This window comes from Odontesthes bonariensis, chromosome 17, assembly GCF_027942865.1.
Source record: "Odontesthes bonariensis isolate fOdoBon6 chromosome 17, fOdoBon6.hap1, whole genome shotgun sequence".
Classification (NCBI taxonomy): domain Eukaryota; kingdom Metazoa; phylum Chordata; class Actinopteri; order Atheriniformes; family Atherinopsidae; genus Odontesthes; species Odontesthes bonariensis.
The window spans coordinates 16,600,698-16,613,567 of record NC_134522.1 but is presented as its reverse complement, the minus strand read 5'-3'; the positions used below and the strand labels follow the sequence as shown (position 1 = coordinate 16,613,567).

Below are 12,870 nucleotides of genomic sequence, written 5' to 3'. Positions count from 1 at the left end.
CAGAAGTGAGGGTGCATGTGTGCCTTTAGTTCTGTCCTCATTTACTGCGGATTCACTCTAAAACTGGCCCGAGATCAAGGCGATGTGGAGCAGTTTCTTGAATATGACTTATCCCAGCGGACACTTGCTCATCTTCACTGGTTGTCATGGAGCTTATACTGTACATCTGCAAGACACACTTGACTTATTAATGGGAGACTGCTCTGCACAATAAGACAGAGAAGTATAATACCTCTCACGGTGCGACCCACCCTAGTGTAATTGCTCAACATTTATCTGTAATTACTGTTTTGGGCAGTGTAAAGGAGTAGCTATTACAGTTGGCACGAGGAATATGGATGAAACATTACAACTGAGAGACTTCAAGCGCGCACTTGCATGTGCACACACGCACACACTGTAAACAGAACTATTTCCAATTTTGTAATATGCATTGAAAGTATCTTTGCATTTCAAAGAGGAGTTTGGTTTATTAAACCCAAATACTTACCATGTCCATTCCAATTTGTGACCTAAATTTTTGTCCTTGAGTTTTTCCTCTTGCAAATGACCCTCCCTCCATCATCTCTTTGTTCTCCAGAGCCTTCTTATGAAACAGTTAGCCCCATGTTGTGCCCGCCCCTGGAAAACTGCTCCCTGTCAGGGAATGACTGCCCCTATGGCTTCCATCAAGACAAAAGTGGATGTCTCCTCTGCCAGTGTCTCAACAGTAAGTTGTGTTTCCTCATTCTTCGTTGAACCTCAAGGGTTAAATTTCAGGGAATCACTTTCAGACGAGTGAAGAATTGATACGTGTATTTACCTGTTTGCTGCTACCGGTGTCTAAAGAATTTGGCAACCACTTGGTTTTGACTGAAGCATAGGTATGCTGATATCCATCACAGCTTATTTGTGTCTGCAAGGCTCTCTGTCGCGGGAATGTTCCCGTGAGCATAGCAAATCATGCTTTGGCTTTTTGATGGATTGTTGCGCCCATGATCAGATGACCTCTCTCCCAACTCTTTCAGATGACTCCTGTCCTGACCTGGGAAAATACTGTTCTCTGCAATGCCCAATGGGATATGAGAGGGATGACTTTGGCTGTGAGGTGTGCAAGTGCAGCATCCCCACGCCCAAGTGCCGACCTCTGACCTGCACAAAGACCTGCCCTTATGGATATGTGTACGTACACCCTCTGACCCTGTGGGTTTCTCATCGTCAGAGTCCAGCTAGACCCATTTCTCATCCATGCTTTCAGTCTGTTTAAAAGCATCTGTCTCTGTCAGTAAAGTAGCATGCTGGTTTGCTTTTACACACTCATTACACAGAAAAGCTTATGTGAGTTGCAGTCTTCGGAAATTGTGTTATTCAATTGAAACTTGATTCATTTCTGAATGAACCATGTAAAAATCGAGCTTTTAAGTTATTTTGGCTTGACACCTCTTGCTACGATGCTATAATAAGTTCAGTATTTTTTTGTGGTGCCTTGCAGCCAGTGCCAGTTCATTAGTTAGTGAGAACAGTTCTTCCAATGCAAGATCAAAGAGCTTACCTACCTTGGTGGCCATTCCCGGGTTTCTAAATCTACATGCAAGTGCATGCATGTCTGTTTGTGTGCGAGTACATTTCTGTGAGGTCCACATTAGCCTCCCAACCCCCTGCAACTCCTCTCCTCCTAATCCCATTTAACCCAATCAAACATCTGGAAGTGCTTTGTATGGGGACGCCTGGTCCCCAGGCACCACTCTCATTTCATAAATCATCATCCTGTCTCAAAACAATGATAAAAAACACATCAGGACAAAAGTGGCCTTTATGAAATGTATATTGTCGGGATCCTCCTGATATCCCGATCGTGCTCTCCGGAGCCAAAGCTAAAGATGAGTCTGCAGAAGAGAGGAGCGAGGATGAGGAAAATCCTTTGGCGAAAAGAGGGGCAGGAAGTCGTGGCTTTATCCTTTAGAAGCAGCTGTTCAGGTCTTGCTTCAGAAGTCTGAAATCCTTTGAGAGCTTGCCGGTCTCACAGTGCAGATCTGTCCTTTAACACAGGACTCCTCCATGTGGCCACCACAATGGAACAGAAAGAGCAAATGATCTCTGTGTTTGTACTGAATGCATTAATGACGTCCTGTAAGTATATTAATGTACATATCCAAAGCAGGATGAATACAAACCTTGTAAAAATTAACATACATGAGCAAAACCCTTGTGTTAACATTTTAATTTTTTTAATTTTTAATTTTTTAAGGGTAATACCTGCCGCTTAAGAAGTGTTTAAGCTCTTTATCTCTTTATCGCTCAAAATCTGGACTCTGACCACTTGGGTCCTCGATGGCATTGTGCTGGCCGTCACAGTTGCGCCACACTGGAAGTTGTGCTGAGCCAGCAATCTAAGGCCGGGGCCCCAAATGTCTCCTCAAACTCCTCTATCCCCCTGGAGCCCAAAGCACTGCTTGGCATTCCTCATACCATCTTTAAACAAAGCGTTGCTCCAAGGTCGACTGACTCTGTCTCTGTGTTTGTACAGTGAGACGCTGTTCAGCCTCTCGTAGTGTTGTTTCTGTAGCTGTTATTGCTGCTTCAGCATAGATAGGTTCCTCTGTTTGCTGAGCCTGAATTTTGTGTCCTCTATAATGTACGCATCATAGGTTTCAGGGTCTGATTTTGGCAGATGAAGATTAATAGGGGTAATTACCGAGGCTTTAGGAGGCCTCAGCATGAAATGGGCATCATCACTTACCTGGAGATGAAGGCAGAGAAGAAGGCTCAGTGAGAATGAACGAGACGGGGAGGGATGGTGAGGAAGTCTAGAATGAGAGAAGGGGAGAATGGGGTCATTCTTTTATCTGGGTTTTGACAGTTTATCAACCTGCAGCTCATCCATGTTTTATTAGGTAGTTAATTGAATCCAACTGGTCTGTTTCCAGCTTCTACAGCTTCTTTACTTCATACTGTTCCTCTCTGTATATGCAAGCTTATCTCTTTAGAGTTGCTCTTTTGAGTTACTTTCCTGGTCAGTTAAGTAAAATTATCAGCCATCAGCTATGACCGTTAGAAGCCTCTATCTCCCACTTTTTTTTTTCTGCAACAACAAGCTCTCATTATCTGCATAAGATCTTATCTGGCCACTGCTCACTAATGCCTTCATACTGTATGTTTGCCAGAGGCTTTAGGAGCAATAAAGATGGTAACGGGATGAATTGGAAGCATCTGAATTGGCTTTAGATTGCCCCTTTCAAACTCTTTAAGGCTGGTATGATGTGCAAACCACAGGCATCTCACATGTTTGGCCTTTTATTTGCCGTTCTTCAAAGGGAGCTAATATGGAGGGGGCAAAGTAGGTCCAGATGTTGATTATTCATGACTTGAGCATCTGGGTTTCACTGTGTCACAACACCAGTCTGTTCCACTGATCTCGAACTCCATTTGGCTGGTATTTCTGACCTCCTGACTCAACTGTTGTAGAAAACTGACTTTGATTCACTGGTTGTCATCCTGTAGGAGGAATAAGCATGGCTGTGAGATGTGTCGCTGTGTCAAGTGTCCTCCCTTTACCTGTGACAAGCACTGCAACAATGGCTATCGTCAGAACAGGAAGGGCTGCTCCATCTGCATGTGTAAAGGTAAGAGAATCCTCTTGGAAGTCAGATACTCATCATAGTTAAAGAAACACAAGGGTATGGTAACAAGAAAAAGTTGCAAATGAGTCGTAAAAACGATCAGAATCGAAGTCCCACACAGCCCGTAATTCACCGAGGTTGGGTACTTTGTTTACATCTGCCTGCTAAAGGTACATGCCTTTCAACTTTTAACTGTGCCCAGGTTCCTTTGTCCTTACTGAGAGCGGAAGTGGAGGTTTGTGACTGGGGCCTTTAGTATGTGGATCATTAATATTACACAAAAATTGCCAAACTAAAATTCATGAAATTTGTGGAATGCATGGGGTAAAATAAGAACATTTACATGATTATTGTGAATTGAGATCACTAACAATGGATAATACAGCACTTACGTTTAAGTAGATTGTTCCCCGTTTGAATGTTCTTTTAGTTTGCGAACCTTTTTGTGTAAAAAATAAAAATAAAAATTGAACAGACAGAAGCCAAAATGCAGTGTTTTAGACAGAAAGATGGCCAGATGGCATTGTACAGTATGATGAATATAGTGTTTTTTGTTGGTTTTCTTTTGCATTTTTTAGTATTCATACAAATGTAGTCCAGTGGGCCTATTGGGGACAATTAGCAACACTGTGCAGTCCTTTTTATTGATTTTGACACATGCAGTATTAATTCGAGGACCCATTAGTGCTGATGTGTCTGACCACACTGTGGGACGGTTTGTACACACTGATCTGCCTGATTCAAAATTTTCAGAGACATCAGTTCCAAATACCTCTTTGTAATCAAGGGTGCTCCTCAGGGGTCGGTCTTGGGACCCCTTGAATATTAAAAAAATCAAATGCCAATTTTCACTTTTATGCTGATGATGCTGTGGTGTATGGTGCTGTATCTATGCCCCATCAGGCTTTATGTCTATACAACAAGCTTATAATACTGTATAACGCACCTTGTGAGACTAAGTGGTCACACTTGGAATCAGCTCAAAAACTGCTTAAATCTTAAAGAGCAGGTCTTACTAAAGCATTGACTTGACAAATAAGTGTCTGTTGCCTTTGCTTTGGGATGTTTATAGTTTTGATGGCCTTGTTGTTCGTTTCATATGATGTGTACATGTAAAATTTACTGAGCTGCTACTTGTCTTGGCCAGGACATTCTTACCATCACAGGAGTCTTGGTTAAATGGAGGTTTGATAATAAACTGTTGAAAGTGTCTTACCTACTGAGTTTGATGACCTTCAAAGGACCTCACCAGAACACAATTAAGGAAAAATGTCTCATTCATGGGATGCCGCTGATGAAAACTTGTCTGTTTCACTTAATTATCTTTTTTCTAACAACCACCTTACAAACATTGTGCTGTAGCTTACAGGAGCTACACCACGATGTTTGAATGATAAGCTGTATTGGAGTAGAAGCTAAACTGAGAAAGCGACTTTAGGCAGTGCTGAACTTGTGATCCTAAGATGCACCTTCGATTCCGTGTGACCTTTTGCTGCTCTGCTGTGAGACGGAAAGTTTTATGTTTGCTTGTTTTGGTTCGTGTTGGTGTTTAACTTTATATCTATATCTCTGCTCAGCCACATTTTATGTGACGTGTTTATTTAGCCAATTTAGCTGCATTATAAATACTTCGACCTCATACTGTTTTCTTGTATGGCAAGGACAGCAGTGCACCTGGCTCCTCCTCCCCACAAACACGCTGACCACTACCCACTCCAAATAAATCACTCTTTACTGGATTTCAAAACTCATGAATATGCCTCTCTGTTCTCTACCAAAACATTTAGCCACAAAAAAACAACAACTATTTTTTGGAAGTATGATTGAATTGAATCTAATTCAATTTTTCGCATGGTTTTTTCAGATATAACTATAAAAGATGCATCCAGACATCTGCCTAAACTGTGCCGCTCACTGGGTTCTAGTTTATTCCAGTTTTCTTCCACCTTAAAAAGTTGTGCTGTGACAATAAGGTCACTGGGTGCAGTCGAATGGTCTTTTGTTTTTTTGTCTTTTAGGAAGGTTCCTAACTTAGTGAAATGACCCAGAAGTACCCCAGTGGCAGTAATGATAAGTTCTGGTCAAATTCTCTAAATGCAAAGCTTTTTTTCCCTTCATCATAGGATATACAGAACCATAATTCATCATATGAAAGGACTTAAATCTAAAATTTTCTTTCAATTTATTTTTCTAGCTATAATTGGTGTTTTATGATCCCAACACTTTAATGGCTTCCCCTCCCGCTCTTTTTTTTTCTTTTTAAATGACATAGTAAAGTCGTGTATCCGGCCAAAGGAAAGTATAAAATGTTAGTTACCTATTCATTTTTTTGTCAGCTTCCAAAGAACGTGGGATATTTATCCATCTTCATTTTTGGCTGCATTATAGACTTTAATTAACAATGAAGGATGACCAAATATGGACTGGGGAAAGTTTCAGTACATGAAATAGCTGTCTACAAGTCCTGTGCCGCCCCATTAATGTCTGTGCCTTTCATTTTTGTGTTTCTAGAAAGTGGCCATGTCCCAAGCACCACCGTCCCGACCCAGGCTCCCAGCTATTGCCTAACTTCCAATGGGCAACGTCATGAGGAGGGTGATAGCTGGCACGACGGCTGTCGTGACTGCTACTGCCACTCTGGACGGGAGATGTGTGTGCTCATATCCTGCCCCATGCCCAGCTGCTCTCATCCTGTTGTTAAGCCTGACCAGTGTTGTCCTACCTGTGAGGGTACGTCTCTGCATTTCAGTCATGACTTTATTTACACAGGATTAAAGGATCATTTCTTGTTGATACATCTTGGATATTATTTTCATACTTTTGGTCGGTCCCTTGGTAATAATAATTCTACACTCAGCATGTATTAGTAGTGACATAGTGACTTTAATCCACGCTCGTGTTAATTATTTTTATCTTAGCATTTATATCTAAATTATTATCATAACCATACATAAAAAAAAAGGAGAGGAATCGTTTGGCTTAATAGGACATAGCCCAAAGGCTAACATCTGTGGTGGTATAGGGCAACATTTCAGCAAGGTACATATGTAACTTACACATTTGTGCAGGCTCCACTATTGTCGAACGATATATTTATTTAGGCAAGATATAACCAAACTGCGAACGTAATGCAACATGATGCCTCTGTAATAAAAGAGCCCAAGCACTAAACTGGCCCATCTGCAGTCCAGAACTGTCACCCTCGGCAAACTTTTCTATCCACAACTCTCCAACTCATGAGAGATATTTATGGAGAAGCAACTCAGTTGGCTGTTCAAATATTTAGAAGTGAAAGAATGTCTACAACTTTCAGAAGCTATGCACTCTATGCAGTCAGGGGACAGCAGGCTAACTCTTTGCAGATGTCTGCTACTCTGCTGGACAGTAAAGCTGTTTACAACTAAACCGGTGTTAGCAAAATAGGCTCGGTTTACTTTTTGAATATTTTGGTTTCACGTTATCATGTAGCTGTTGAAGTTGAAGGTTGAATGAATGAATGAATGCCTGTGAAAGCTCGTGGGAATGCAAATTGGATGTTGGAGGACAAATGTGATGGTTTCCCTTCTTCCCCTAATTTCTGCTGCAGATGAGTCGGGCAGTGGTCAGCCAGAGGGGATGGACATGGTGGTGTGCCGAGCACCTGGCGGGGAGTTTTACGTGGAGGGGGAGACTTGGAACCTGGACGAGTGCACACGCTGCACCTGCAGAAAGGGACGTGTCCTGTGCGAAACTGAAGTGTGTCCCCCGGCTCTCTGCCAGACACCAGTCAGGAGCAAGGACACCTGTTGCTATGTGTGCCCAGGTAAGCAAAAAAAAAAGGTTAAGATGGGTACTTTCAGAAAGAAAAGAAGTGAAAGACTTCAGTAGGAGCAGAAGTTGGGTTAGAAGCAGAGAAGTATAAAGCTGTTTCGGATGTGCTATCAGCATGTGGTTTTAGAAAGGCTTGCAATTTGCTCTGTTGGGCAGTTCAATGTCAGCCACACAGACTCATAAAGAAACCAGCCAAGACCAGTCGGGTTTACATAGAAATCCTCCAGGCAGGCGGTAGCACATATGGACAGCTTTCACACAGCGACCCACACCAGAGGCTCGTCTTTGATTGCTGGAAGGCCAAGAATGCAACTAATCTTCCTGAATCTTTGCCATTTCTCTTGTGATGAGAATATACTTTGGCACAAATGTGTAGACAAATGCAAAACCACATGCAGGTTTTTATTTACAACTGAGCCCAAACACTTCAGTATCTCTTACACATTTATAAACTTATAAACAACATATCCCAAGCACTCCCAAACATGAGGCCCACAAATCAGCAATGCATGACTGCGCCTGAGAGCTGCTCCTTGAGAATGCCGGCCCACCTTATCGCTGAATCTCCCCTCACAAAAGGAGACTGTCAGAGACCAGGCTTTGATATATCTATGGGCCTGGTCACCAGGAATGTGGGAATAATACACATCTCACTGACAGGCACTGTGATGTATGTGTACAGTAGAGCAGGGCAGTGTGTACATGCTAATGAAGTCCCCCGGTCATGAAAAGGCCATAGATCTCAGGCCTGTGGGGGTGTGATGAAAGAGCCAGAGATAAGGACGGAGACTGAACCGACATCTGCCATATGGAGTCACTTGCCTTTGTGTTTGACATACAGTAAAGCATCTTATCTTGAAAGCAGTTTTTAAGGCCCAATAAGCCTTGTGGATTGAGATGTTATATAGGAGGGTTGAATACGGAAGCAGGACCCTCACACTTATGCAACTCAGACAAAAGTGGGCCATTTTCCATTCATTTCCAGGTTTGATTAGGTGAGGTAAGTGGCTCTAATGTGAAATGCCACACAGTCATAACCATTGTTTCATTGCTAATCCTATTTACATCTGTTTCCACCTGTAGACGAGACACTGAACCCCTTGCTGCCAGTGAACAACAGCCAACAGGAGTACTGCATAACAAGCGAAGGAGACGTGCTGCTCGCTGGGGACTCATGGAGGGCCAACGCCTGCACCAGCTGTACCTGCAACAACGGCACCATTCAGTGTTTCTCTCAGCGCTGTCCGGCTGCCAACTGCAGGGTACCAGTTTTACGCAAAGGCCAGTGCTGCCCACACTGTCTCGGTGAGTTTTTAGGTGTGTCTCAATAAAGAGAAAGCAGCCTTCTTAAAGTTGCTGTGTAGAACTTGCCAATTACTCAGGGCATTGTTATCATTTTAAAAGAACTGGTAGATTATATGTAGTGTATGTTACACTTCTCACTTTGTTTCCAAAAATAATCTTGATACAGTTATAATTCATTGAAAAGAGTTTGTAGCCAGTGTAAAGATTGTGGGTGCGTGTTTGTTCGTCAGACCTAGCCACTCTGTTGCTATATAAGCAAACACCATCACTCACAAAACATTCCATGCGACACACTCAGAGTCCACTCAGAGCGAAAACATTCCTCGAGCATCCGCACATTCACACGTTTTTCCTGTCCCCGACTGATTCGGCCTGCAATGCTCTCGCCTGCAGCAGCACAGGAAGGCAAAGTTCCATGTCAGCTTTTCCCATAGACGAAAACCTCTATTGTTTCCCCTGGTATGGTGCCATGCCACCAGGTCTTTTGTTTTTGTTAGTTGCCTGGTGGAAAACAGAGCTTTTTTACGTAATGCCTTCACAGACCCGTCCAGTAGAAGTTAAGAGGACAGGTCCTATAAACACAGCTTATCAGCTGAGACATCAGAGACTGTAAACAATAACTTGCTGTTAGAAATATTTATGCCTGGCTAGTTCTGCATAACACCAGCCATATTGATATGTTACTCCTGTCTGAACAGAGGTGACAACATCCGTGCCGGTGGTGGTGTCCACCAGTGCCCCTAAAGGAACAGTCACTACTAAAGCGGCGATTCCACACTGGATTACCACCATCACTGCTGAGTCAGGTAACTGCTTATTAAACCTTCCCCTCCTCAACCTCCCCCAGTCCTGGCCCAGTCTTGTTCTTCATTTGGCTGCTTTGCCAAAGAGATAACCATCTTTAATGTTTGGAATGGCTTGATAAACTTATTATGAATTCACACAGTCTAAACACGATCTCTCATTGAGACTCCCTGCAGTAATTTTCCAGTCTGAATGACTGAGGCTGAATATCTTCCAAATGGTTAGCCATAGAATTGAGCTGTTTATGATGGCTATTAAAAATCGGTTTGGTTTGTGTCCAGCAGATGAGCCAGGTTTGGGTGAGAATTATCCAAGCCAGACGGAGATGGCCCTCGTTTACCAATCGGCAGCCTGGATTCTGGCAGGCCTCCTCTTGGCCATCATCATTTTCCTCATAGTAGCATTACTCATCAACAAGAAAAAGAAGTGGGTGCAGATGTCCTGCTACAGTGCACCAAAGAAGGTGAGAGATCCTCTGTAAATCACAAAAATCTGCTTAAAATGAGGCCAAATTACAGACTCCCTCCAGCTAAAATGTAGATGGCTCAGGAGGTTTTTTTCCTTGATCTTTCAGTTCCTGTTTCAACCAGCACTAAAGCTGTCATGACGTTAGGATAAATGATGTTTCCCTTGGCCTGTTTTTATTCCAACGGAAGAAGGCCATGCCGCTCGTAAAATCTCAATATTTAAATGAGGCTGTAATGCCAAAAGAATTAAGTTATCACCTATTTTGGAAGCCAACTACACAAATTAGCAAACTGTTATTGCTGTCAAGCTGTGAACCAAATGGTGGCCTCAGTGTGTTCTTTTTCCTTCTTCACCCTTCTGCAGACTGTGATCTTGAAGAAGCACATAAACAAGAATTCAGTGGTCTACATGGAGCCCTCTAAGGAGAACAAATTTCAGAATGTAAAGAATGACTGCGGCATCATCCACTTCTCTCCAGAAATGAGCTCCCCCTGCACAGAGAAGATGACCATCCCCAGGGCCAAGCTCAGCATGGGCAACGACTGGACGCCACGCTAAGAGAAAACAAACAAACAAACAAAAAAACTCTGCAGGTCAGAGCTGTCCTGCATTTCTCACTCTCTCCTGCTGTGGCCCTTGTGGTTTGTGTAACCATGCACACACCTGGGGAGCCGCCTTCTTCCCACCCTTCCCTTTGTGTGACAGTTAAACCGAGGATTTTCGACAAGAGACCAAACAAGTGTCAACCTTTTTCATCGTGTCCATGTTCTTCTGTGTTTGGATGTCCAGATGGAGTGGCATACTGGGAGGTTGATGGACAAGGGGACACGTAAAGGACACAGCAACTTTGGGCTGTGCTTTTAAAACAGAAAGGGAGTCAGCCTGAGAGGCTCCTCTGACTGTGAACACTGTAATATTACTGTTTCTTATTGGCTCTTTTGAAACTTGGAACTTCGGGCCAATAAGAGGAGCATAAAAAGCTTTAGGACAGGGGTTTGGACTATAAAAAGGACATTGAGGATGCTTCACCTTTCCAGTGCAGAAGTGCTTCATGGATGCAAACATTGTTATCAGTAGGGAGGCCAAAAGAACCGTAAAATTGAACACCTCGGGCCAGCAGGTTTTACAAACACCCCCAGATCTGAACCCCTGCTTTAGAATGTGTGGTTTCTTAGTTTTTGTATATTTCTACAGTATTTATACTAGATGTTGTCTTGTACTTGGCCACCTCTTGTTTTAATCGTGGCAGTCTCTGTAGGGCCAGATTGAAAGATTTTTGAAATGTCAGTCATAACATTCCCCCCCCAACTGCCAATGGCAGTTTCATTAAGAAGAAATGTGCTCTCTAAACTGTAACTAATGGTCCTCGACTTTCCATTCACCCTTATGGGATTTTTTGGGTCTTTCAAACCAGCCAGAAGGACGTAGTTCATCTCAAAGATTTCAGAGCTGGAGAGGAGTGATGTTCATTCAGATGGTGTCATTTAGTGAACAACAGAGGGGTAAAGAAAAGAAGTGCAGGTGTTTCCTCTGGATCTATGTGGAATGTCTTTGATGCCTCACTTCATACAAAGCTGTGTGTGCAGGGAGCTATTGCGCACTTGCATCGGCAATATTTTGTAACGATTCTTTGTAAAGCCTTAATTCTAAAGCCTTAATGCATTTTCATTGTGGGCATCTCAATAACTGTTAGACTATATCAAGGAAAAAAAGGTAACTTACACACAAGTAACGAAGAGTTAATGATCTCATCAGCTCTTCATATCCAGGTGAATAATGTGATGTGTTGACATAAGGGGAGCTTGCTAGCATGTGCACAGTCATGTACATAGTCGTACACATTGCACCATCACAGCGCGTTAAAGAGAGTTAAAGAGCACTTTTCTTTGGAGCCAGTGTACGAAAAAAAGCTCCCTGCTGGATTCCTGGAGGGATAAAGTCCCTAATCTGGGATTTGATGGGCATATTAAGTGCACAGCGATGTTAAAGCACTTGAGCGGACACACTGCAGAGAGAGGCTCCGTACCACTCTGATCTGTTCAAGGAGGGACAGAATCTGAGAAGCATCGCAGACGAATTCCAAGCCTAGTTTTTGGATAGGAATTCTCAGTCCATTGCTAATATTTCAATGCAGAGACCATTTTGATGCCAAAATTGGTTAGAAACAAATTCATATTGAAGTGATTTCAGTACATTTGTATGTGTTTGTGTGCTTTAAAATGAAGAGGTAACTGTAAGAGCTTATTCAATTCTTTGTTCTTTGTGTAAAAAAAAAAAAAAAAAAGTAGTTTGAATAAGTAGGACAGAAGAATACCTTATTTATTTTTTACATAGCTTTATTTATTAATACTAAAATATAGTTTAAGTTTTTTTTTTTTCTAAATGAACTTTTAGTAGCCGAAGCTGCTGTACCTTGTAGACCATTTACCATTTCTATCTGCTATATTCTGTACAACCTTATTTATTTCACTGTTGCAAATCTTGTAAATATGGTTCTTAGATTATAAACTGTAACATTTACACTCATTTTGAAAAAAATAAATGTTTGAATCAAGGTGGCTTGCGCTGATATTTAAATTTCAACTCCAGGAAGAGTAGTGATGTCATTAAGATGGTATAAGTTAGTGCTTCTGCTTCACTTGCATGCCCATGCACATCTGGTTCTGGACTTCCACTCGAAATGGAAATTGGTCTTTTATTCTCTTTTTATCTGTTTGTTTTCTCTTGCTTTCCAGTTTCTCTTATCTAAGAAGCAGATGCAGATGTGTATACCAGAGGTATAGGGGAGGGGTTCTCTGAGATTTAAGAACTAGTGAAAAAGGAAGAAGACCTCATCTATCCAATGGGATAATAACACGCGGGAAGACGCAAAAAGGTATACGGG

The 12,870-nt window shown here is 42.3% G+C and overlaps 1 protein-coding gene across 4 annotated transcripts in view; it reads left to right on the top strand.

Annotated features, from left to right (window-relative positions):
* The window catches only part of LOC142366197 (cysteine-rich motor neuron 1 protein), a 31,513-nt gene extending 18,973 nt beyond the window's left edge, over positions 1-12,540 (top strand). Inside the window, exons 7-15 of one of the 4 annotated variants that reach the window (XM_075448018.1) lie at positions 581-709; positions 1,008-1,161; positions 3,481-3,602; positions 6,111-6,329; positions 7,186-7,401; positions 8,493-8,726; positions 9,413-9,520; positions 9,800-9,981; positions 10,350-12,540. In XM_075448018.1, coding sequence (XP_075304133.1) covers positions 581-709; positions 1,008-1,161; positions 3,481-3,602; positions 6,111-6,329; positions 7,186-7,401; positions 8,493-8,726; positions 9,413-9,520; positions 9,800-9,981; positions 10,350-10,544 — 1,559 coding nt within the window. In that variant the 3' untranslated portion in view covers positions 10,545-12,540. The remainder of the gene's footprint in view (positions 1-580; positions 710-1,007; positions 1,162-3,480; positions 3,603-6,110; positions 6,330-7,185; positions 7,402-8,492; positions 8,727-9,412; positions 9,521-9,799; positions 9,982-10,349) is intronic. The other 3 variants (XM_075448020.1, XM_075448019.1, XM_075448021.1) reach the window with 3 other exon arrangements.
* The last annotated feature ends 330 nt before the right edge of the window (positions 12,541-12,870 follow it).